General features: G+C 45.9%; 1 protein-coding gene across 2 annotated transcripts in view; it reads left to right on the top strand.

Annotated features, from left to right (window-relative positions):
• PITPNM2 (phosphatidylinositol transfer protein membrane associated 2) overlaps positions 1-25,561 on the top strand; it is a 126,918-nt gene that overhangs the window by 89,946 nt on the left and 11,411 nt on the right. For both annotated transcript variants that reach the window (XM_018076313.2, XM_029961154.1), the window contains exons 9-19: positions 2,889-2,993; positions 3,852-3,922; positions 6,623-6,867; positions 7,450-7,639; positions 8,702-8,821; positions 9,177-9,388; positions 13,796-13,971; positions 14,344-14,514; positions 17,096-17,245; positions 21,932-22,096; positions 23,925-24,125. In XM_018076313.2, the coding sequence (XP_017931802.2) occupies positions 2,889-2,993; positions 3,852-3,922; positions 6,623-6,867; positions 7,450-7,639; positions 8,702-8,821; positions 9,177-9,388; positions 13,796-13,971; positions 14,344-14,514; positions 17,096-17,245; positions 21,932-22,096; positions 23,925-24,125 (1,806 nt within the window). The remainder of the gene's footprint in view (positions 1-2,888; positions 2,994-3,851; positions 3,923-6,622; positions 6,868-7,449; positions 7,640-8,701; positions 8,822-9,176; positions 9,389-13,795; positions 13,972-14,343; positions 14,515-17,095; positions 17,246-21,931; positions 22,097-23,924; positions 24,126-25,561) is intronic.

The following is a 25,561-nucleotide window of genomic DNA, read 5'->3' as shown; positions in this document are numbered from 1 at the left end:
CCACAACAGTAACTGCACTGTGGGTGTGTCCTAATGATTCACTGTGACTGATTATTTTTCTAATTTGTTTTTTAATCAGTAAGAGGTATGATTAGTTATCCTGTCTGGACCTGAAGAAACCCAAATTTGCCTTTATTAACTCCTTATTCTCATGTTCCAAGAAATACAATACTGAATGCAGCGAGGTACTTCAGGTGCCAGAATTAATCAGTGTTGATTCCAGAATCCTCAAAGTAATTTTGATTACCTGTATTAAGAGAAAGCTGTTATTTTTTTTTTACTCTGTGCATGTGTGTGTGGAGAAGCTTTGTTCCACTGCACTCTTTTTGTATGTGGTAGTTAATGCAAATTTAAGCGTGAAGGGCTCCATCTCTACTGACAACAGATGGACTCTTCTCCCAGCTTGTCTGATGGAAGTGAGATGTGCAATATGTGCTGATGAAGTTGGTGACCTTTCTGTGAAATGCAGTTGTTAGAAGAATGACACCCCAGTTTTGTAAAGCTCAATTTCACTGATGTTCAGCTAAAGTTCAGTCTCCGAAAATTGATAGTATTGTGTTCCAGAAGAGCTCTCCCATCAGTATTTAGGCACGGATCTCAAATTCTGTGGTGGGAAATGGCATGTTAGTGTAGTGACTTGTACAGTAGCAGCTGAAATGGTTGGGACACGTGTAAGTCAGGGGATGAACATGTGTCTCTTGCCTGGAAGAAGGGCCAACTTGGTTTAAGTGTCTCTATTTATTAACTTATGTAGCATTTACACAAAGTATGCAAGGGATTTATTGTGGCAATATAAGTGCAAGAGAAGAGGAGTGAGCCATGGAAACGGCATCCTTGCTATCCACTGCTTTTTGCCTCTTTAATTACTCAGTAATAGAATTGAGATGGAGATGGCTCTGCCTGGGATCCAGGGCCCCAGGGAATCCCTGGCATACACCTAACAGGCCTGGGAGGGGGACTTAACAAAAATGAGCCTTGTGCACCTCTGTTGCAATACTTCTAGGAGCTTGCTAAGTGTAGAAGCAGCTCCTCTCCTGCAACAGCGAGTCTCCGTGTACGTACAGTTTTGTCTTCTGCAATCCACACAGTTGGGCTGAAAAGCATGCTCAAATCTGGTGGGATTTTGGTTCAGGAATCAAAGCCTTGATGTGTGTGCAGTTGAACACAACCCTGTCCCTGGGAGGGATCTCTTGATGCCCCTTGGCCTGCAGATGACACGTCCCAGCTCCAGCTCTGAGAACAGGGATGAAGCTCTGCTTGCAGCTCATCCTGCAGGATCGGTGCCATGGGAACTGGCACGGATCAGGATGTGAGTCAACACCGAGCAGGGTTCCTCAGAAGTGCTTCCCAAACACACATTTCCTCACAGTGCAGTGGGTGTAACCCGAGCCCGAGAAGATTCCTTGTCTCCAGCTTCCCACTCACCCTCATTCACCGGCGCACTCTGGTAAAGATAGTGACAAGTGCAGTAATATCGAATATCTATCCTGTAATAAATGCTAATAATGGGAGTAATATCCCATTCAGGGATCACTTGAGCAGCAGTAAGGGCTGTAATTAAACCTCTCAAAGAATTAAGTTTAATATTTAGATGAAGTTGCTGGAGGAGCTTTGAGTACAATTGTCCTCTTAATTCTCTGCCAGCACGTGAGTCTTTCCACTTGCTCTGGACAGGTAGCTCCACACTGCCTTGTGCAAGGAAATTGGGATTCACTCAGATTTTTTCCATAGCTGAAAAAGGAAATGGCATGCTGATGCAAAATTTCCAGGTTGCTCTCTTTTTATGGTCAAAGTTGAAATAGAAACTCCTAAAAATAATCGGCCTTTGCTTGGATCTGCACTAAATCCCCTTCATATAATTTGGTTTTTAAGCTATTACTCAGATTTCCTGAAAAGATGAGTATATTTCATAATCTTTTGGTTCCCCATTGTAGGATTTTTCCAACTAATTATTTTAGTAACTGTACAGCAGTAAGAAAGGGGAAATCCTAGTCTGGGACTCTGAAGATTACAGCTTTTAGATCTGCAAGACATCTGTAATTACTGCTGTTATTACATTTATAACTCTTTATTAAATTTACCAGCTCAAAATTTTCAGGAAAGAAATACTAAGCACAGAACAATAAATAAATTAGAAGGCACTTAACCTTCGTAACAGTACAAGATACATCCTCAATGGAAAAAAGGAAAAGAGAAAGATGAGTGTCTCCTTTGTATTACACTGTCATTTTAATTACACTTCTGGGAACATAATATTTTTAAGACCCTTATTCTTTATCAACTGTAGTCGAACTGAGCCAGGGGATTGAGAAGACCCTGAAGTAGGAGGAAAATGGCAGATAAGTGAAATCAGTGTGATCAAACAAATCTCATCTCCTGAGCAAATCAGCCTGGGGAGTTCACATTTCCTTTACTGCTCCTGCCTTTTTAGGTGTTTGGTCCTATTAACAACAGTGATCTTTGTCCCTGCTTCCCCCAAAGACATCCCAGAGCTCTCAAACAGGTCTGGGAGAATCCCAGTGACAAACCTTGCTTTGTCCTGTCCATTCTGGCTGCTTTAGCACCATCAGAAAGACTGGCAAGAAAAAGGGCAAGCTTGGTACCTGAGATGGTAGCATTAAAAACCCATGTTACTTTGTCCATGCTTTAGGAGTTCTGTTTGTTAGACACATGCAACTAAAACATTTTGTTTACTTTTCAAAAGATGGTTTGGTTTCTATGTAACAAAAGCTGGTAAAGTATTGTGGTTTATTATGACTTAAGCCATCCAAATGTTTATAAATAACATAGAGTTATGGGACCTTAGTTTTATTTAAAACTCTGTTCTGTGCTCTTGTCTGTGTACATATTTTTGTGTGTGTGACTCTCAAAAAATCTGTTTTTTAAAGAGGACCTGTCTGACAATGAGGAAATGTTCCCGAAAGAAATAACCAAATGGAGTTCCAATGATCTGATGGATAAAATTGAAACCCCCGAATGCGATGATGTCCAGGGTAATTTTTTTAAAGTACAAACTACATGTGCTATTTTACAGTATTTCCAGGAGATTGTTACAGCCACATTCTGAGCAAGGTAAAAACTTGTTATCCTCATCTCACAAAAGCTGAGACAGAGCATAAAAATGACTGCCCAGTGCTGCTGAAAAAGAATTGCTCAGTGGGAGCTGGGATAGCTCTTGATTCTCTTTTATTTTCCTCGTTGGCTCCTTTGTGTGACAGTCAGGATTCTCTTGTATAATGAAATATTCCAGCTCTGTCTCAAATGACTTGAATTTCTCCCGACTCTTCTTTCCTTTTGCTCCATCCTTTGTTCTTGACTGTATATCTGCCTCAGTTTTATTTTCTGCTCATCATTATGAAATGGTGAAAGGAAGCTGCAGCTCCTCAGCCAGAGCGATTCATGTGGCAGCACAGTGGAAGATGACACTGGTACAAAGTCAGTCTGTGTAGGCGCAGACATAGGAACACATCAGATTTCTGCTCCCCAGCACAGTTCAAACAATTCCTTTTCTTTTCCAACAAACCAGTCATTTCTGACAATTGTGCAGGGATTTCCCATTGTTGCCATGCATAATAAAGCAGCAATACTGGATCGCTGTAATGAGAGAAGAGCTCACTAATGTCTTCAGCTCTTACCAAGGTTAGGAGAAATCGCTGGAAAATAAATGACCCAGCATTGCCCAGGCTTCTCAGGTGGAAGGAGGCAAGAGGGAGGGAGAGGGCAGTTTGGTGAAATAATGAAGGAGATGTGAGGCAGAAGAGATTGAGAGGCATTGGAACAGTGTCTTTATGGAGGAGTGTCTTTGCCAAAGAGAATCTTGCAGCGCTGACATTTTACACCTCTGCTTCCAGGTGACTTGTACCACGAGACATCAGCAGAGTACCACGTTGGCTCCAGCGTGGAGAGGCTCAGCATCATCGAAGTAAGTGCTTTGGTTTTTTGGAATGAGATCCTTTGTTGCTGCAATATGTCTGCATGGGATAAGGGGGTAAACATTTAAAACTCTTTTCTGTGAGTGACATTTTGTCTCCGTGTGTCGCTGAGCTGCACTGGCACCCGTGTGCTTCAGATTTAAGGGACTATTTCACCCACTTTTTGAACATCATGTAGAAAATTCTCTGTAGTTTGCAGGCAACATCAGGTATCCAGCTGGAAAAAACTACTAATCCTGCAGGGATAAGTGTAGCCCGAGGCACTGCTGGGTAGAGGTAATGCTGGATGGTAATGGAACTGGGAGAATATGTTCCTGCAGCACCAAGGGGCAGGGGGCATCGTTTGGCTGCAGCCCACGACGACGTGGAGCTGCTCAGGGTCTTGTTTGGAAACCAGTTACAGCACAGCCTGTGTCAGTGCTTGGGTAAAATAATAAATAACAACACTCCCACCCACCCCAGCTTTCTAGACTTGCATATTCAGGCTTCTGTAACTCAGAGTCTTGGTGAGACATCCAGGAGCAGCTGTACTTGTCCTGCCCGTGAACCATCTACCTGTCAGTGCTGCAGAGGTGGTGTTGCTGATTTGCAGAGTGCCTACATTATGTCTAAGTGGTCCCTCAAAGACCACGAGCATGGTTTTGAAATTACTCTCTGTGCCAGGCTCTTAGTTCATGGTGATTTTGGCTTTTCCATAATAGATTGAGAGCTCAAGGGCCACGGGGAGAGTGGGTGGCTGGGATGGCAACGGCTGTGGCTGCCTCAAGATAAGCAAGTCACAGCCCTAAAATTTCTCTTGGAGCTCAAGGTAGTGTGGAGAACTTGTCTTCCTCAGAGGGCTGTACAAACTCAGCTCCCCCCCCACCCCCATTTCTGCCTTCATTTTAGGAAAAGAACAGACTTCAAAGTGAGATGAAAAAGACAGTTATTTGTAGTTGTTCACGAGCTGTCTGCTAAAATGGTATGAAATTCCAATGCCACCATGGCAGTGATTTTTCAGGTTAAGAGCTTCCTCACCATAAGGTGGTTCACGGTATCTTAAGAGGCTCCAGATCTTACAAGGAAGTTCTAAATAGTCACCTCCACCCATCAACTAATCAGCAGTTCCCCATTCCCTTCAAGGACAGAGGTTAATGAACTGAAAGGGAAAGGTGCCTCCAAATGACTGCTGATAAACTTCTGCATGCCCTGAGCCTGGTGACTCATGTTGTTTTCGAAGTGAGCACTTAGAGCAGTTTGTCTGGAAGCAGAAGAGGTGCTGAGATGCTGGGAGAGCTCCTCCCGTGCCTCCAGCCGGGTACAAAGTTCACTGTGCAGGCACTGAAAACTGGAGTCAGAGGAGGCTTTAAGAGCAGGCATTAATACAGTGGAATGGTGCTGAATAATTAATGACCATTCTTATGCAGGAGGTCTGGAAAATCTTTATTACAGATTTGGATGTGAATTTTAGTACTTCTGGTGGGCTGTGTATTAAGACATGCTTTAACATTATCTGGTAAAAATGTAAGCTCGTTGTTAGGTTGCTCATGTGTGCCTGGCCATGCTTTCCTCCCACCAGCAGGGACTGTGAGGGACTCAGTCACTGCTCAAAGGACAACAGGGGACTAAAAATGCTAAAATTAGAAGAATTTGCCAAATGGAAATACCACTGCCCTCTACCCCTTCTGCACCCCCTCCCAGTGGCTATTTCTCTGCCTCAAACAGGGAGTTGCTCAGGATGTTCTCAGATGTTGTCTCTGTGAGCACAGGGGTCAGGCACAGGAGTGTTTGCACATATTTCAGTGTGGCATGGAGGATTTGAGTCTGTATGGGAGCTGTAAACACTGAAAGCCCTGTTAGCAAATAGATATTAAAAATAGTTACTGCTCTGTTGTGTTATAATATGTCAAATGCATGCTCTTGTACTTGCTCCTGGGGCATCAGGATTGGGCTTTCAGCTGGTCTGGCAGGTCATTTAATGATAACCCTGGATACAGTTTTAATGATACTCTGGATACAGTTCCCTCCTTCCCCCAAGCTACAGCCTATCTGTTTAGGCAGGAATTGGTTCAGCACAGTAAGCAAAGTGACCTGAAAAGCCAAGTTAAAACCCTTCCCTGGGTTCTTGCATCCCAGCCAGATGTTGGCCGGTCCTTGGGTTATGGGGTCATGAAGTTTTTTTATTTCCAGTTCCTCTTTTGCACCAGTTTAAGCAAATATGAAGTCTTATTTATAACTTCTGTTGTAGGCAAACATGCAATGACTGGTCTTCCTACAGCTTTTCTCAGGAACTTACCACTTGCTGACCTTTCGATCTCATTTGTTAGTTTTGCTGAATGTGTTTCACTGCCAACGGCTGCAGCTGAGCTCAGCACCCCACAGAAAGCAACACCCATCTCTTAGTTCTGTACTTTTCCACCCTGATGCACACAAGTAATGTCTTTACTCCTGCCATGTTTTACCTGGATACAATTTTATGCAGGTTTTTTTTTTTAATTTCCAGCATTCCTTCTGCTTGAGACAGTCAGTTGCACTGAGGCTGTGTGTGGATTTGTGCATGGACATGTGTAGGATAAGAGATCTGGAAGGAGTAGTCAGGTCCTCAGGTGTTGTATTCAGGTGTATCTAATGGCCTTTGCCATAAATTAAGCTCAAGTCAAACCTCTTTGCAAAATGAGCCTTTCCCTGTGCTCTCTTCCATCCCCACCTAGGATGAATCGGTGCAGCCATTAATGCAGCCAAGTAAAATCCATGTCCTCCTCTTGGTCCTCCATGGAGGGAACATCCTGGACTCAGGAAGTGGTGACCAGAGCTCCAAGCAAGGGGATGTCAACACCATCACAACAGTGTTTGACACAGTGATGAGGGTGCATTACCCAGCTGCTCTTGGCCACATTGCCATCAAGCTTGTCCCCTGCCCAGCCATCTGCTCCGAAGCATTTTCCCTGGTGTCCAGGTAAATTGATGCTACTTTGTCATGGAGGGACACATCTACAATTTCACTCCTGGTTTTTTTGTGGGGGGTGTTGGCTTGTTTGTTTGTTTGGTTTGGTTTTTGTTTTTTGGTTGGTTGGTTGGTTGTTTTTTGGTTTTTTTTGCGGGGGGGTTGTTTTATTTGTTTCCCTAAAATATTCTGCGTGTGTTATGGAAAGCTCTGACCATGCTTTGAGGATGCACTTATTAATGTACCAGCAAGGCATTCAGTCTCGATTTCATACTGTGCTGCAGTGAATACAGGAATCATGCAGCACAAGTTCTGAGATTGATTTATTCTAATTAATCCAATAAATACTAAGGATTTAATTCCTTGTCTGAGGGTTGTTCTGCCAGTGTAAGTATGTTGTCCTTGAAGATTTACGTTTGATGGGAGAGAAAGATTTATTAAGCTCTCACCCATTCACAGAGGAATAAATGGCCTTTCTGTCTTGAGGCTTTTTTTTTTTTTAATGAACCACAACACTGACTGTACTGTCTGCAAATTGTTTTCCCCACCTTTCATGTTAGGCTGAGTATTTCCAATGTCTCTTGCCCTTTCCAGCCTCAGCCCATACAGTTATGATGAAGGCTGCCTGTCCAACAGCCAGGACCACATTCCTCTCGCTGCACTCCCTCTGTTGGCAACATCCTCCCCTCAGTACCAAGAAGCAGTGGCCACAGTCATTGTCAGAGCCAACCAGGCCTACAGTGAGTTCATCAGATCCCAGGAGGGCACGTCATTCAATGGCCAGGTGAGCCAGGGGCTGTTTATGAACACAGTGAGGGGAACAGCAAGAGAAGCAATTTCCTTCTGAAACTCTCTTTGCCATTAATCTCTCAGGAGGGATGGAAACATGACAGTGCTGAGCTGCAGTAAGTGTTGTGCTTTCCATTTCTTTCTTTCTGAGAGAGAGATTATTGCTTATGTTCTGTCTTGAACCTTTGGGATTCAAAGCAAAGCCTGAGTTTGTGTTCAGAAATGGAGCTACAAAGCTGTGAAGTTAATCAATTTTCAGCGTGACACACCTTTCTGAAACAGGAATGCTACTTTTGTTACTAAACACATGGTCTCTTCTCCATTGCAAACCAAGGCTGTTTAGGCATTCCTGTCCTGAATGGACCTTCAGCAGCTCGTGCTGGAGCTGTCACAGCAGTGGGTTTATTTTTCGAGACTGTGCAGCTGCTGCACCCTGTAAAAGACCATGACTGAGCTTCCCACCTCTGAGCAAAGGGACTTTCCAGCCCCACAAGGGCAGAGACATTGGACTGGGTGTCGCATTCCTCTGCTGTGGTTTGATTTATCCACCCTGAGCTTCTTCCCAGCCAGCGTTGTACCCAGGACCCAGCCAGCCTTCTGCTACCCAGTGGTGCTTTACTGTGCCTGTCTGCTCAGTACCCTTGGAAGCAGGACAGTGTTACCCCTCAGGATACTAATGGGCAGAAGCACAGGGAAGCTTCCCTAAAGTAGCACAGACAGCTGGCAAGGGAGGAATCCAGCTTTGGTTTCCTGAGGCTGCAAGTGAGCCCTGGGATCAGGGTGCTGTGTTGCTCTCCCTGTGTTCCAGTTGGCTGGTGGGGACAGCCAGGACACATCAGCTGTGTGAGATAATGGGAGTCTGCAGACTCTGATGGATATGCATTGACTGAGTAGTTTTCCTGATGAAAGCACTGGGCATTCTGTTATTCCAGCTTGCGTAGGTGTAATCCAGCATCCATTTACCTGTCGGCTTGGAGCTGAAGTCAAGGGGTGCTTTTCTTTTATTTCCTTTTTATTTCTCCCCCCTCTCCTCTCCTGCTTTTGTTACCTTTCTCAGGTCTGCTTGGTAGGGGACTGTGTTGGAGGAATCCTGGGATTTGATGCCTTATGCTACAGCAATCAGACCGTGTCCGAGAGCCAGAACAGCAGCCGGCGAGGAAGCGTTGTGAGTGTCCAGGTAATGCTGGCTCCCAGTGGCTACTGGGAACAGGTCTGCTGGCCAGAGCACCTCCATGGCTCCTGCTTTTAGTAAGGATCTTCTCCTGAAAAAACAAAGACTCAATTCCTTACCAATGGCAAATGTGTGCATATGTGTCACAGTTTGGGTGCATTTGCTCTGAACAGGGATGTTTCACCCTCTGGTGGGAAGCAACACCCACACCCTCAGAAGGTGGTTTGGCTTGAGGTACTTTATGGTCCTCAACTGGATCTTGGGGTAGATGGGGAAAGGAGGGTGGAAGGAGAAGGTTATAGTGTCAGTCTATTCCTGATTCAGCTGTTAGAGTACCAAATCCATATATTTCAAATCCCAGGATACGGACCTTCTGTCTCCTGGAATAACGGTGAACAACAGCTATTGTTCCAGTGGCTCTAATCTGGAAGCCAGCAGACACCTCAGCAGGAGCAACATTGATATTCCTCGTAGCAACGGAGAAGATCCAAAGAAGCAGCTGCCACGGAAAAGGAGTGATTCATCAACCTATGAACTGGACACGATAAAGCAGCATCAAGCCTTTCTCTCAAGGTAAGATTTAAGACTTGGAAGGAACAGAACCAGTAATATTCTGGAGCTCAGGCTGCTGCATCTGTGAAGTCTGAGTGTTGCTCTGTCATCCTGCGATAAGCAAGGTGGAGGAAAACATTTAATTTAATTTAGATTAGAGGGGTATTGATTCCAGTGTGTTGTATATGCAAAAAAATTAACAGCTTTCTTGCTGAGTAGCACTGAGAGAATCCAGGTTCTTTACTGCATCCATAATTCAATGGCACGAAGCCCTTCGTGCTGTTGTGTGACAGCCAAGGCTGTCAGGGAGCTGCTTCTCTGCTGTGCTGCGAGTGTGGGATGGGGTCATAAAGCAAATGTAGAAATCGTGCAAGCGGAGTCGGTGAAGCAGAACTGGGAATCCAGCACTGGATTAATTTTAAAGCCTGATTTTGAGCTATTCTGTCCCCTGCCAGGGCTGCTCCACTGCACCAAGGACGTGTTTCAGATTTGTTACTCAACTGTTGACGCCCCTGATATCACATTCCTAAGCTTCTTCAAATGGACCTTCAGAAATGTATCCGTTAACATAACCAATGGAATTTTAATAGCAGCCTTTCCATGGCCACCGGTCATTCAGGGATTACTTCTGTAAGCCCAGAGGATTTTTCTGACTGAATCATCTTCTTCGACCTGTGGAACTGGACAGCCCAGACTTTTTTCCTCCATCAGGCCTGTAGGAACTGCAATAAATATCCTCTTAATCCCTCTTCCCCCACATCCCAGGAACTGGGGAGCAATGTCCCCCCACAGCGAACACACTGCCTGCATTGCAGCTGTGTCCAAGGCCGCTCCTTTTTCCTTGTGCTGAGCTGGAGGCTTCTCCTGCATTTTTCCCCCTCCTTCACTACTTGGAATCATTGTTTCAGCACAGGGATTCATGTTGTCCTGCCATGTCAGGGGCCTTTTGTAAATGATTTATAGGAGAGAGAAGGTATCAAAGTGAATGTTGTTGGTGCAGAGAGATACAATATTCGGAAAGACAGCTGCATTTAGAAAAACCACAATAAGCTTCCTGGCTATTTCCAGCAGGTTAATGAGAGGCAAACAGGCTCTTGGTCTTACCTCCTCAAAACAGCCTCCTGTACTACAGGAGAAAATATGAGTCGTGCAAAAATGTGCTCATTCTCCTTCTTGTTATTGACCTCAGGGGCACAGACTCAGTTAATGGAAGCGAGCTGGCGTCTTGATGCAGTTTTACACCTATTTTAGAATAAGTGCTGGACCTGACATGGATAATGGATTGCACAGTTTTATTTTCCAAATTGCTTTGTGCTGATCCTTCGTGTTCCATCTCTGAAGGATTGTGCCTGCTCCCAGTATGAAGTACTTGTGGGTCCCTGGCAAAAGCTGTCAGTATTCAGTGGGCTGATGGATTGGTGCATCTGTACTTCTTTAGAGATTTAAATCTTTTTAAATCTCCTTTTAGACCTTTGGTTTAAAATTAGTCTCTTCCCAGAGCTCAAGAGCAGGATTCCCTCAGGGAAAGGGGCAGGTTGAAGCTGCTGTATGAGCTCTGTCCCTGGTGCAGGGAAGGCTGGGGAGCAGGGATTCACCTCATCCCCTCCTGCATGTCCCACACAGGTCCTGGACCTTGTGCTCACAGCCATTGATACAGAGCAGCACCTTCCTCAGCAGAAAGTCCTGTCAGCTTCTATCACCAAGGAATGATTTTTCCCATGCAAAACCCAAGCCCTGATGTGACGTGGCTTCGGGCAGGAGATTGGCAGAATAGAGCCAAGTTTCCCTAATGGGCTCGACAGACGGGCAGCCTGGCACACAGGGACCTTTCTGTCCGTGCCCACTGCAGATTCCAGCCTGTGCCAAAGACACTCATTTTTATTCATGTATCAGACCTACCCACTTCTCTGGGATAATGCCCAGCAAGCCAGAGCAGCATCTGGAGATTACAATCACACATTTATTTTTAAATTCAGTCCTTCTGCGCAACTACATTATTTCTGGCTGTGCTGTACTTGTATTATTGTAAATGAGTTGATTTGCTTCTGAAATCCATAAGCTCTTGTTTAATTAATGCACACAGTACATCTGCTGCTTTTTAAAGGGAGAACAGGGCACTGTAGGTTGTTTGGAGCATGACAGATTCTGAGTTCCCCTTGGCTCTCATTTCTTTTGATTGCTGAAAAGACTATCAAGTTCACAGCAAAAGGAGAGAACTCTCCAAATTGCTTAGTGCTGTAAGTGCTCTCATTCTTCCCTTCCTCAGAAGCAGATGCTGTGGGAAGCCGGGTGGGATACACCAAAGACACCTTGTACCCATCCTGCCATAACACATTTGCCATCGGAATAGTCTTTCCTTTGTGCCTTTGTCGGAACCCTGTTGCTGTTGCCTTGTCTTCTGCAAACCTGCCCGTGTTCTAAGTGACTTTGCATTCCTCACACACAGCAAACTTGCTGCGTTGCAGTCTTGTTAGTGAAAGTAATTTAAGCTCCGCCGAAGGGGGCTTGTTTTAGCCGTGTCTGAGCGTCGTACATGTCGGCACTGCCATCTCAGGGAAGCTCCTTTGCATCCCAGAAGCGGGAACATGCTCATTTTTGCTGTCACTGCTGTAACCCCCCGTTCCTCTCGCTTTTGACATCGCTGTTTTGACTTCCCATGATCTGTGTGTCTGGCATAAGCGAGCTTATCATCTCCCTGTGGTTGGGAAGCGGGAGAGCCGTGCATGTGCCTGTGTGCAGCTCCAGAGGATACATGACAGCGCAGCAGGAGCAGACGGCGCTTCAGCATCCCTTGGGAATGGCGTTCGGCAGAGGAGCTGTCTCTGGGATGATGCGTTATTTGCCATAGCAGGAAAACAAAGTCTGGGTGAAACCTGGGTTTCTTCCCAAAAGTGCGAGCTTTTCCAGCTGCTCGTTGCCTGACTGGAGGATGTGTGTGAGCAACCGCTCCGGTGCTGGGGATGGTGGGGAGGGAACAGCCCAGTTCCAGTGAGCACAGCAGAGCTGGGGTGTCCCTGCCCTCAGAAATGGCCTCAATGAGCAAGTGCTGTTGCATGTGAGGACACAGCAAGTGCTGCTCACCACCTGGGGCTTTGACTTGGGGCCACGGAGCCGGCAGGAGATTTGTTGGATTTGTCAGTCCTGATTCCGGGCCAGTAAACCTTTTATCCAACCCAACTGTTGTGATATCCATTTACCCTACATATTTTATAGAACCTGTTCTGATGTTTTTTGAAGTGTTTGCAAACGGCCTGTTAAGGCACTGCTGCTACTCTGTCTTCAACTCCCTGCTTCTAATTAGAATGAGATAACCCAGTGTGGCTGCCATCGGAATCTGCACAGCCTGGAGAGCAAAGGAAATTGCAGCTTAGTGCTTTTGGGTGGTAACAGAGGAGTCTCAGAAACTGCTTTGTAAACGAGCTTATTGGTGTTACACACCTGTCCTTTTGCAATTCCACATCTAGATTGCAAAGAAGCAACTCTCCCTAAAGTGGGGGTGGATTCCCAGATCCGTCTAAGAGCTCCTGCTGCTTCTTCTGAGTGTCCAGGGGAAACATGAATTTAAATCTCTGTGTTAAACCTGTGTATTGCCCAGCCTGCATCGCATACTGCTGGAGTTTTGCAACAGATTTGAAACCTGAGAGAGGGGAGGGGAAACTGGGCATGTTTTATGTAGTTATTCTTTGTAAATTCAGTTACCTGGAGTTGTTGGGCTGAGGTTGAGAGGTAGTTTGGTAATAACTTGACAGATATGGCTTCATGGGCAGAAGAGAAGTGGGAGAGTCCTGGTTGCAGGATAAATACAATTTACCACATGGCCACAGAGTGAATTACCCTGAATTCTCATTCCCAGTGAGTGCCATCCACACACATGGAATCTGTGGTGCAAACTTGATGCACGAAGGTATCAGAAATCCTCCTGCAGATTTTGATGTTTCTTCTTCTCTTTTCCCTTCTTTCTTCTTTTTTTTTTTATTTTCAATCCAATAACATTTTTCCAACTGTTTCCACAAAGTAGAAATGGGTGAGCACAACTTTCCATAACATTTGAGAATGAGGTGAAGGAACAGCCAGAAAGCACAGCACTAATGTGTGTCATGGAGTGAATCACTGTAAACCTGCTTTTTCCCTGCTACTCTAGTAATTTTAGCTTGTTGGTTGTTTTCTCTTGCAAATAAGTGTCCTACTAGCAGCAACCAAGATTTGGACCCCTCAAAAGAAAAACATTTTGAGGACACAGTGTGTAAATGAACCCACTTGAAGCTTGGATTTGTACAGTGATGCCGGTGGAATGGGGTCATTGTGGGTTGATTAGCACAGTTCCTTCACTGAAGAGATAGAAATTATATTCACTGTCAATCACTAATCCAGGCTTTACTTATGAAAACACAGCATGAATGAAATTTTGACTTTATTTTCTTGTCCCAGTTTACATTCTAGTGTTCTGAGAAACGATCCTGGATCCAGGCGATCGAGTAGCTCCACTATGCTGGATGGAGGAAATATTGGGAAGTTTGAATTTGAGATCACAGACTTCTTCCTCTTTGGTTCTCCCTTGGGCCTGGTTCTTGCACTGAGAAAAACTGTAATTCCAGCTCTTGACAGTAAGTTCTGGTGCAAACTGCTGAGCTCCCTTAGTGGATGGTAGATGGAGGAATTTGGTTAAACCCAAACATTCCTCTATAATATTTATGCACTGTAAGGAAGCAGATCACTCTGTGCTCTGACCAGTACTGATTATACTGTTTATTTGCATTGTATTTCCAAGCATTAAAAATACTGGACAATTCTTGAGTCTATAAATAATGAATAAATTGTTTCAGTTGACTAAACTGTGAGATGAGGGAGATGATAAATCCTTAGCACTATCTTTAACCCAACAGTTGTCCTTTTTACACACAAATGTTTACAATATTCTAACTAATAATCTTTTGATACTTGAGTTGGCTTTGTTTTTTTCTTCTTCATCTTTTTAGTCTTTCAGCTCAGACCAGCTTGTCAGCAGGTCTATAACCTGTTCCACCCTGCAGACCCATCTGCTTCACGCCTCGAGCCTCTTCTGGAGAAGAAGTTCTACCTTTTGCCCCCCTTTAATATTCCCCGGTACCAGAGATTTCCACTGGGTGATGGCAATTCTGCTGTTTTGGGTAAGTCACTCTGGGGCCATACTTGCTGTTTAAAGGGCTGTATCCACATTTTACATGAAGTTATCAAAGCAGCTGGCCCTGCAGCATTAGCCTTGTTCCTGGTTTACCAGAAAAGGAGAGTTTTCTTCCAACAAAATCAGTGCCTTGTGTCCCTCATGCCCTGAAGGGCCTTCAGCTGCTGAGAGCCACAATGAGGTGACCTCTCTGTGAAGGTCCCTGTTTTACACCCAAGCTGGTGCTTGTGACTGGGACTGAAGGAAACAGGATTAACTCGGCAGAGTTTAGGACTTCAATGCTTGGAGGGCCAGTGAAGACTGGAAGGCACCAAGAAAACAATGAGATGATGAGATGATTTCTTTGGTTCTGTCCTATGCTTTTTCATAGGACAGGCTCCTGCAGGTCAGTGGGCTGGTGACAGTGCCTTGCCCTTCCCACCGTGCCAATGAGACATTATGTCTTCCTAGGAAACCTAGATTTCCTCTGCTGTCTGTGGCCTCCTCACTTGCTCTGCCCCAACTGCAGCTGTAATAAGGTCCAAAACACTTGTGTTCATGCCCTTCCTGACCATGCCCTGCCTCAGCTCCCATTTCATCAGTGCTCTTGCAGTTGGTCTAGTAAAATAAATTCTGTTTCCTGCCATCCTCACCTCACTTCTGTGCCTGGACTCTCATAGGCTCTTGATATTTCAGTGCAGGTTCTCATTGCAAGGAGCTCTCAGGGAAACTCAACACTGTGCAGAACTAAATTTGACTTTTTTGCTTACCTAAAGCTTTAGTTCCCTGCAGGGGCCAGGACTTTGGGACAATTGCAAGAACAATTCACCATAATTTTTTCCCTGGATAGAGGTTGTTAGTCTGTGACTGATTAAATTGCAACTAAGAGTCACTACTGTAAAACTAGACTTAAAACACACAAGAAATCCTGCCAGCAAAGTAGAGGAGAAAAACAAAGCCACCAGCTAGAAAGTTTGGGATTTGGTGGTTGTTTTTCCCCAAGCTCTGGGGGGAGCATTCCATTTGTTTAATACTTGAATCATACAGGACTAAATGAAGAAGACTCTTATGTCTAGAGCTGAATAATTCTGGTCACACTATGCATCATCTTAAAATTGAAAATCCAAAGCAGTGGTCTCCTGTGTATCAGTGTCTTTAGAGGTTGTAATTGCTGAATCCTGAGGTCTGGGTTGTTAAACAGGCACAAACTAAACCCCATGTTTAAAAAAAGCGACTAAAATACTTTCTGCAGGCCCCACTCACTTGTCAGATTTAGCAAAGATCTTGCTGCAACACTTCTCAAAAATGGATCCACCCACAATTACATTTGTACCCAGGCCAGTTACAACAACTCAGGGAATCTATAGCAACTTGAAAAGCAACTTGCTTTTTGGGTGTATTCTGCTGCAAGGGGCTGCTTAAATTATGCCTGAACATCTTACTTTGTTTCTCTTAAATAATACCTTCCAAAGCCCCTCTTCTCACTGAACCCAGAGGCCCCACTGACACTACACAGCCTGTGTTCTGGTTATCATTCTGTGCAGCAGCAGGGATTTTAGTAGAGTGCTGTGTCTGCCTGGACCTCTGAGTTGGCTGTGTTTGGAGAGACACTTGTTATGTGGTGGAGAAGAGTTAAACAGCAATTAGCTCAACTTAGGAGAGGGGCAGAGTGATTGCAAAACCTTCTCCAGGTTTGAGCCTGGTTATTTTAAGAGACACTGCTCTGCCTTAATGAATAAAAGTGACAAAAACCAACTTAAAATTCATTTCCTGTAAGACAAAACCTCTTCATTTGCTTATCATAAAGGAACAGGCTATTCCTTCCCATCAGGGTCCAAATTTCAGTGTGATGGACACATTACCCAGAAGGACTGACCATGATTCACCAAGCCTCTACTGAAGTTGTGTTCACTGTAGGACGCTCCAGAAAAGTTAATTGCTGCTATAATTAAACTGTATGTTTTGTTGATCACGTAAAATTCAGGTGCTCCATTATAATTAGTTCTGTACCAAACCTTCTGTAACACTGCTCATGCACATCTGCTCATGCACATCTACTCATGCAGGTAGCTTTTTTTTAAAGTCCACAATTCAGAAATCTTCTTAGACTGTTTCCCCCCCCCCCCCATTTTCCCATCTGTACTAAATGCTGGTCTCTGTTTCATTTCAGTGAATTTGCAGAGTAAAATCAAACTCACATTCCTGGTTATTCCTGTGCTTTGCACTATGTAGGCTGTGAGTCTGATTCTCCCATTACATGTTTTTTTCCCCTCATAGTAAAAAGATTTCTCTGGATCTGCTGGGTATTTATGGATTTGGCTCATTGGAGAAGCGGGTTAAGAGGACTCCCTTTTGTTGTTGAAATGCCATTGTTGTGTTCTCCTCTGCTCCCAGTTAATCTCTGATGTGAGTCTGTTTGGAAAGTCACCCCTGTTTTGTTTCTTTTACTCTATTTGGAGGTTGTCTGTTCATTGAAGACTCATATTTAAGTGCTGGGGTGTAACTGTTTGTATGTTTAACACTTTGTGGCCGCATGTCTGTTGTTCTTTGTCCTTCTGTTATGTTTTTTTTTCCCCATCTGCTTCCAGTTGAGACAATCCAGAACAATCCCATCCTCCTCATGGAAAGTAGCCCTCTGGGTGCTCTCCAGCACCAGGACAGCTTCATGGAAACAAGTATCCCCGTTCCCGTACTGAATTGGCAAGATGTTTCCAATAAAAGTGCTGGTTTTGCTGAGTGTGTGTAATCTACACTTTTGTATTGTCTGTGGTGTTGGGTTTTTGGGGTGTTTCTTGGAGATCATACTGTTGCCTCCTGGGGTTGAAATCCTCATGCTGTGTCTCGGGCTGTGCCGCATGAAATAACCAGTTGGGATCACGCTTGGAGCTGGGAGACCCACCGTGGAAACAACAGGCTGGGATTACAGACTGTCCCGTGCTGGTGTTGATGCTGAAGGAGTCCCTGGTGGTCCTGCTTGTGTGGTACTAACATGGGCAGATCCCTTGGGAAAGGGTTGTCAGCAGTCACCATGTTGCACCATGCCCAGAAGTCCAATTAATGCCCGTGTCACACCAGATTTTGTCCCTTTGAATCTTTCATGTTTGGACACTCCTCGTGGCTCCGCCCAACACAGTGACTGAGGCTTTCGGATCCCAGGGTGGCTCTAAGTGTTGGCTTTTTTAAATTAATTTCTCGTCTTCTGCCTTAAAAGCAAAGTTTGATGCGTTTGTTTTGCCTTATCTTCCATCGCAAATGCTGCATGGCCTTGTTTATTCTGGTTGTGGCTGGTGCTGCATCTTCAGTTTTGATGAGACTTGACTTTGGTTTCTTCTCCTCTTTGTGTCTCACTTGCCCCTTCTCATTCCTTTCTTGGTGTTTTGCATCGAGAGCTGGGTTTGCTGCCCTGTTGTCTTTAACAAGCTGATCCTGTGGGATGTTATGTGGTCATACAGGATGGCGACACTTCTGGCCATCCCTCATCGTCTCTCCCTTTGTCTCTTGAAGGTGCAGATGATTTTTGGGTGTGCACTTGCCACGTTGCCTGTGCTGTGAGGTTCTGTTACCAAGCAGAGGGAAAAGATCTGGTACTATTAATTAATCACTTTGGAGGTCATTAATGAAATGCCATTTAGCTGTCAGCTGATATTGCCTGTGGTCAGGACAGAGAAGCATCCCTTGCCTGTGGCGGGGGAGTTAGAATTAGGTGATCTTTGAAGTCCCTTCCAACCCAAACCATTCTAGGATTTGATGATTCTCTGCTCTTTACCCTGTGTGTCAAGAGCACAGTGTGGCCAAGCAGTGCTTGGCTTGATGGTGGCAAGTGCTGAATTCCAGTTCAGCCACTGGACTGCAGGAAATTTCCAGAATCGTGAAAAAATATGGGCAACAGAAATCTGTAACTCTTGATCTCAGGGTAGCAACTGCAGAGTTCCCAGCACTGAGCAGTGACTCCAGTGCAAGCGAGGTCTGGCCTGTGCTGAGCAGCTGGCTGGCTTTTCTATTTTTTATTTTTATTGAACTGTACATATTTTTGATTGCTTTAAGTATTTCTTTGTTGCTTTGCTGCAACAGCTCACCCTGCAGATAGCACATATCAAAATCTGTCGTTCAGGTACCCCAAGGACTTACATGAGAGGATGGCCCAAGGCTGTTCACTTAGTGGGGAACAGTGAGAACATTGACAAATGAGTCCATAAATGAAGGGGCACAGGACTGAAATGAGTATTAAAGATCTGTTGTAGGCCAAAAGAAAGGAAAAAGGTGATTTGGCTGCCTATGTTCCCTCTTAAGGAAGTGCAGTTTAATCTCAGGTTATGGCACTGGTTGTGCTGTGTGGTTTGAGCAGCAGCAGGTGCTTTGCTGGCAGGGAGGGTGTTCAGGGCACTGCTCCAGCCACGTCTCCTTGTGTTCACTCTGATAAAGTCTGCCCTGAGTCACAGTACAAAGTGCACTTCAGCCAGTGCAGTAAACCAGGGCACCTCTGTCCTTATCTAGTGATGAAGGAACAGCTAATCTTGATCAAAGTCTTGCTGCTGCTGGGCCTTCTGACCTCACCCTGGCCTTTCCTGAAAAACCTCCCCGTGGTTGTCAGGACCTGAGTTGTGGCTGGGGATGCACCTTTGCAGTGCAGGAGAGTTCAGATGGCTCCCTTTAGGAGTCTCTGCTGGCATCCCACCCTGGTCACTACAGTCCCCAAGAAAGCCCCCTTAGTTTCACAATTGCTACATAAGGGATTTGGTGCAAGGAATACAGAGAGTTAGGAAATACATTGTTATGTTTGGGGTTTTTTTCTGCTAGTGAGGTCCCAGGATTTTCTTTGGAAGTCACATATTTGGGGTGGAGGAAGCTTGCCTCAGGGGGCAGTAATGCATAAAACAGGTTTTTCTCCACATTTCCTGCTCTGCCTGTTCCTGGCCCTTGTTTTTCTTAGAAACTGTCTTGTTTCAGGGACCGAGGGTGTGTAGCTTGGGAAAAGTGAGAAACACAAGAGCAACCTGAGTGGGCTGGAGCACAGGAGCACTGCTGTTGAGTGGCACCTCGTGCCCTGCAGAGCAGTGGGTGACACTGAACTGAACAGTTCAGTGATGCTAAAACACTTCAGGTTTTTATAGGAGTGAGAATTATTCCTCTGGTGGCTCTAGGATGGGATTGGAAGAGCTGTTCAGGTTGGGTGTTTTTCCTGCAAACTCATTATATTCCAAAATCCCTGGTCAGGCCCAGGAAAGCGAGATTGGCTAAGAAGAGCAAGCCCAAAATACCACTGTTTCTTCCTTTATTCACTTTCTGGGTTCTGCCCAGGCAGCACCATTTTTGGCCCTGATTTTTCTCCTGTGGAGCGTTACTGTAACATCCTTCATTGTGTCTTCCAGCTGCTTCCTAATTCAAGCCACAGATGCTTTAGGTTGAGGGAGAGGAAGAAGTTCAGTCTTCTCTGGTAGTTAAACCTGAACCTGGCATTTTTCCTAGTACAGACAAAGCCAAACCTCTCCTTGAATCTGAGCAGGTTCAGGGAAGCTGATGGTCATTGCCTCTGTTGGGGCACCCAATGAGTGACAGAAATGCAGAAGGATCTCACAGGCCACAGAAAGGAGAGGGAGGGGTAATCAGGGAAGAGATGAGAGGGTTGTCCCAGGTCCTGCAGCAATGGGAATGAGACCCTTTACACTTGAGACCTTTATGGGGTTCAATGCAGCTCCTGTTCTCTGCTTGAATTGTCTTCTCTTGCTCAAGCTGGTGCTTTGTACAGTCAGAAAACAGCACTGGGTTGTGGATACTGGTCACAGCCTTGACAGGCAGCAGCTCGAAGCAAGGTGAAAAGAGGGGGAAAGTGCTGAGAAAGTGATGCTGCTAATGGCCTTTCAGGCACAACGTGGGCAGTGTGTGCAGCTCATCATCAGGTCAGGCTCCCGCTAAGGCTCAGATCTTGCAGTCCACAAAGCTTTTACACAGAGCAGCTTGTGGCCTGATTTTCCCTGCAGAGAACAGAACTCTTTTACCAACACTTAGCCACACATTTTCAGCTTCATACATTCCCTCTCCCTCGGCTGCAGCAGGATTTGTGTGGGCACAGGCACTGCTGCTGTGAACTGAGAGATGGGAGGGAGAAAATCAGTAGCCCCAAGCAAAAAAAGATCGATATTAAAATAAACCAGTTGCCAAAACAACGCCCTGTGTCAGCTCCACACTGAGATTAATCCAGGGATATCTAAACTGGCTGAAATAGGTGAAGGATGTTGGTGTGTGGGAGTGATGTCCTCACGTTCCCCATGGCATCTCCTGGCTGGCTGAGAGCACAGACCTGTGCCCTGTCAGATACCTGGGGATAAAGTTCAGGTGCTGCTCCTCAGGTGCAGCAGAGATGGGCAACCTTAAAACCTTAAAAAAATTAAGTAAATGGCTTTGCTTTTGCATGTTCCTGCCATACTGGTGCTGCCTGCTATGAAGCACCTGGTATTGGCATTACAAACCTCTGCAGTGCAGGAGCTTGGGATATCCCATTTAATTGGGCCTCATAACATCCACAGAGGGGTGGATGTTCTTACCACTGTTACAGAGAGAAAACTGAAATGCAGAGATTTTGTTGTGACTTTCAGCATCTCTTGGTTTGCCATTTGAGGTCCTTTTCCCTCCAATCCATATGTAAAGTCCATATGAGCATGATTTTAAACCTTCCTCTTCTGTATTTATGTACTAAGGGATTAGGCCACACTTGGTAAACCTCAGATTGGAATCTAAAACTCCAGACATTGTACCCGAGAAGCTCTGTTTTCACAGAGACTGAGCATTCCCGGATCCGCCAGCTCCAATGGGAGAAGCAGGTGCTGAGCACCAGGCTCCTTTCACTAGCCTTTACTTCAGTTTAACGAGTGTTGGCTGTATCCATTAGCAATAAAATACAGGTTCAAATTAGTCCCTGCCAGGCATGAAGATGTTTTCTTGATTTTTCTTTTTTTTTCATTACTGTTTTTATCTTGGAGAAGTTCATTTAAATCTCAATATTTCAAGAAAACAAATATCCCCTTTTTAAGGTTGTTTTTTGTTGTTCTCCTTACCTTGGTTATTTTGTCTTGATGTGAATATATAAAATTGTGTATATTCACATCTGTTTGTATGACACATGCTTGTTATTGCTGCTTGAATAAGTCTGCCTGGGTTTTTCTTTGGATCTGATTTTTGAGCTACTTATTTTGCTTCTCTCAATCAAAGACTGCTTCTCCAGCCACATGTCTCTGCCTGCTGTGCTCTTTGCTTTCTTTTCAAACCAGAGCTCCAATGATATGTGGGGTTTTTTTTTCATTCCAATCCGTTCTGAAAGGTTTTTGCACCTCCCAGCTTTGTTTGCCTCCTTCCTCTTCCCTGAGTTCATCTTGCCCAGCCTCTGTCTGTTGGTCTAATATTTTGATTTCCCTGTTTCAACTTTGTAGCAGATGTTGTTCAGTCTCATGGTGCCGTCTTCATGGAAAACGCGTCCCTGTCCACCCCCATTTCAGCCCCTCAGTTCAGGGGCTTCCGGAGAGCCAGTGAGATCAGCATTGCCAGCCAGGTCTCAGGAATGGCAGACAGTTACACTGCTTCCAACATAGCCAACAGTAAGTGTTCCACCCCTCCGAGACCCCGCTCGCTGCCGCTCCGCTCTCCGACCACGCACCGGGCCGAGCCACACAGCTTCTGTCTGTCTGTCTGTCCGGGGCTGTGCTTCCCATTAATCACCACAAGTTGGAATTATTCCGCCTTCGCCCGGTTTTGCCACAGGCAGTGCCATGCATTATCACATCCCCTGGAAGAACAGGTGATATATCTGATGGTCACGCAGGGACCACTGCTGTGTTTTGCATGTTGGACTGTGCTGGTGATAAATTGTTTAAAAAATCTAATAATTGCTAATTCTGAGCACCGTTTGGCTGTTGTGTGTGGTGAAGGTTAATCCAAAGGGATGTTTCTGTGCTGCTGTGATAAGTTATGCAGAACTGGTCAGGATCAGCACTTCCAGATTGGTAATGCAGGATGTAGCTTGATGCAGATCCCTTAACTGTGGCCCATGAAAATAGGGATGAGTGAGCCCCTCTGTAAGAGAGCAAGGACAGGTTTGTTCAGAACAGAACATTTATTACTTTGCATTAGAAATTCAGCTCTTCTGTAGCCTGCAGGGCAGCTCACAACCAGCCAGTTATGACCCATATCCCAGAGGCAAGTGAGGAATAAAAGGGATTTTATTTGTTATTTTTCCCCAAGACTGTATAATTTCCCAACTAATACAGTGGAGAAGAACAGACTTTGTTAACAGTTTGGCCCCTTCTTTGTTTCAGCTGAGGTGTGAGATGAACACTGTACCCTCAGGGACCTCTGATAATTCGGACCCAAAAAGGCTGAAAACTTAAATTAAAAAAACAAGCAAAACACAACAAACAAACAAACCCATATGAAAAAATCTTCAGCCCAAACTCTATTCCCAGAAGGTGGCTAAAATTTAGAGATATTCCATTCCTGGCACGGGCTGTGAATTACTCACTCCGTAATTAATTGCTGAGGTTAATAATGCTCCCTGAAGCAGGTGTGAGTTGCTGAAAGTCTGTGGGTGCTGCTCAGAGGCTGCTGTAACCTCTTGCCCTGTTTGAGGCAATGCTCAGCAGCAGGAAAAAATAAATACCTGGGCTCTGACAAATGAGGTTTTCCTTCCCAAAGCGCATCCGAGAGCCGATGCTGCACTCCCAGAGTGTGTCCTTTTACTTGTCCTGGTAAGACCTTGCCAGGTGCTTGCTAAATATGAATCTGCTCAGGAGAAAGCTCCTGGGGGAGAAGGTGCTTGTTTTGTGGTGGTTTGTGGTGGGGTGGTTTTGCTGGGGTGATGCCCCAAGGCCGACGTGTCGCGACGGAGGGATCCTGCCAGAGCTATGGCAGGGCCAGGCCCACACAGCGCTCGCCTCTCTGCTTTCCCCGTGCTCCCCCCTCCTCGTGTAGCTTCTGCTTCGTGTAATTCGTTCCTCCACGCATTTCACAGCCGTCAAAACCTGTTTCAGAGATCAGCGAGGACGAGCGTGGCCGCAGCACGGGCTGCAGGTGCTCCCTGTCCCGTGTGCCGGCTCCTCACGGCTGTCACGGCCCCTTCCCTCAGCTCCCGAGTGCCGGCGTGTCCCCTGAGCCCCGGCTCTGCCTTCTCAGCTCTTGCTGTCGACCTCATTAGTGTGGTGGTAACGTGAAGCCTGAAGCCGTGGCATTGAGGGTTGGATGCAATCCGTGTTTGTCCCCAGGGAGAGCCGGAGAAGGTCCACAGGGGCACCACAAAACCATGGCTCCCTTCAGGGAGCCTCCCTAGGGTGCAGCTTCTCTTGTACTTTGAATTTCTGAAGGATGAAATCAGTGTGTGCCATAATAATGTGCGATTTCTGCTTTTTTTCTATATTTTATTTTTCCTTTTAGAAACCAAACACCACTTTAATCATTGTAGAGGGTTTAGCCTTCTGTCCCAACTTGCCCTCCCTCACAAATCCCCCACCCAAACCTTCAAGAGACGTAGGCAGCATAAACATGAAATCCCTGCGAAGGGAAGAAAGCTCAAAGGGTCACGGAGTGGGGCTGCAGGCTGTGCTCATCGGATACCCGACCTGGACATCAAGACAGGTATTCTGGGGAGATCCGCTCCAGTCCACTTCCTCTCTGATTCCATAGCCACAGAACTTCACAACAAATCTCTGCGCTTTCACTGAGGCACTTGCAATTTCTAATTGCATTTTAACAAGTATTTCTGTCCCTTTGCTCCGAAGATCGATCATAACACGGCTAACAACTTGGCAGGAGCATGAATTCTTCTGGGCCAGAGCTGTGGGGACAACGCTTCTGCCTCTCCACTGTCTTTTGAGCATGGAAGAGTCGATCCTGTCCGCTTCCTGCAAAGAATCTGAAATTACCCAAGCTGGGGACTTGCATGAGAAATGAAAGACTGGGACGTGACCAGGAGCTGTCAGTTTGGAAGACAGGGAGTCAGAAATGGCTGCGAGGAGGTGCCTGTGTGCTCTGGAAAAGCCATGTTGATCCATCAAATCCTCCTCCTCCTTCCCATGGCTCTTCAGAAAAGCAAGGACCGTCAGGGTGAGGGTGGCCTGGGCACTTGACACAACAGGGCTGGGCCACAGGGATGTGCTGATGCCATATCCCTCTGCACGTCTTTGTGGTGAGAGCTTTGTGCAGGTCTCTGTAAGGAACTGGTGGATCCATCTTTTCAGTTCAGCATCCTTGCTCGTCACCAGCCAGATTTCCCATAACTGAGAGATGTGTTGGATCATACCTTAAACCTGGCAGCTTTCCTGGAAGTCCTTAAAAAGGGAACATTGTCACAGAGAAAAACAAAGCTTGAGGAAGCCCTTGTCAAAGCCCCAGCTTGCGTCCTGCATGCAAACACAGCTCTTCCTGCTGCTCTCTCGATCTGATCCATCTTCTCTTTCCTTGGCTGCTTTTCCAGGCCAGAGCGCACGGGTGTGGAGGACTCCTCCGTGCTGGGAAAGCAGCCCTTCGCTTTGGGGTCTGAGGCTTTGGGCTGAGACCTGCTCATTTCCAGGGATTCAGACAGGATGTGTGTATGGGCAGAGTTCGGGGCACCATTGAGGTGTGGGAAGGTTCCAGGGGTGAACAGAAGCTGTCGGACACTTGTGGGCGAGTTGGTGGCTGCCTGAGGGAGAAGCTCCTCTGTGGTGTTTGTAACCCAGTGTATTTTTCAGTCCCCCATGCAGTGAAGTCCCGATGCTCCCAGATACCTGTCTGGTTGTCCACCCCAGAGGCTGTGCTCCCAGGGAGGCTGGGCTGGACATCTTGCTTACCTACAACGTGGTAGCCCAAGAAGGCAACAAGGACTTGTTGGGGACTGCCATCAGCACATGCCATATACCTTGTGGTGCCTTTTAACAACTCACATGGATTCCCAATACTCAGATCATCTTTAGTGTGGCCAAAACCTGGATGCTATTCCTTGGTGAAAGCTAAAGGAGTTGGAAGCAGGTCTGGAGATGGCCTGGGCATGTACTGTAGTGGGCAAAACACACACATCCTTCCTCCCACAGCTC

This window comes from Manacus vitellinus, unplaced genomic scaffold, assembly GCF_001715985.3.
Source record: "Manacus vitellinus isolate BGI_N305 unplaced genomic scaffold, ASM171598v3 scaffold_31_pilon, whole genome shotgun sequence".
Lineage (NCBI taxonomy): Eukaryota > Metazoa > Chordata > Aves > Passeriformes > Pipridae > Manacus > Manacus vitellinus.
Note: the sequence above shows the minus strand (reverse complement) of the source record. Positions and strands in the feature narration are given on the sequence as shown.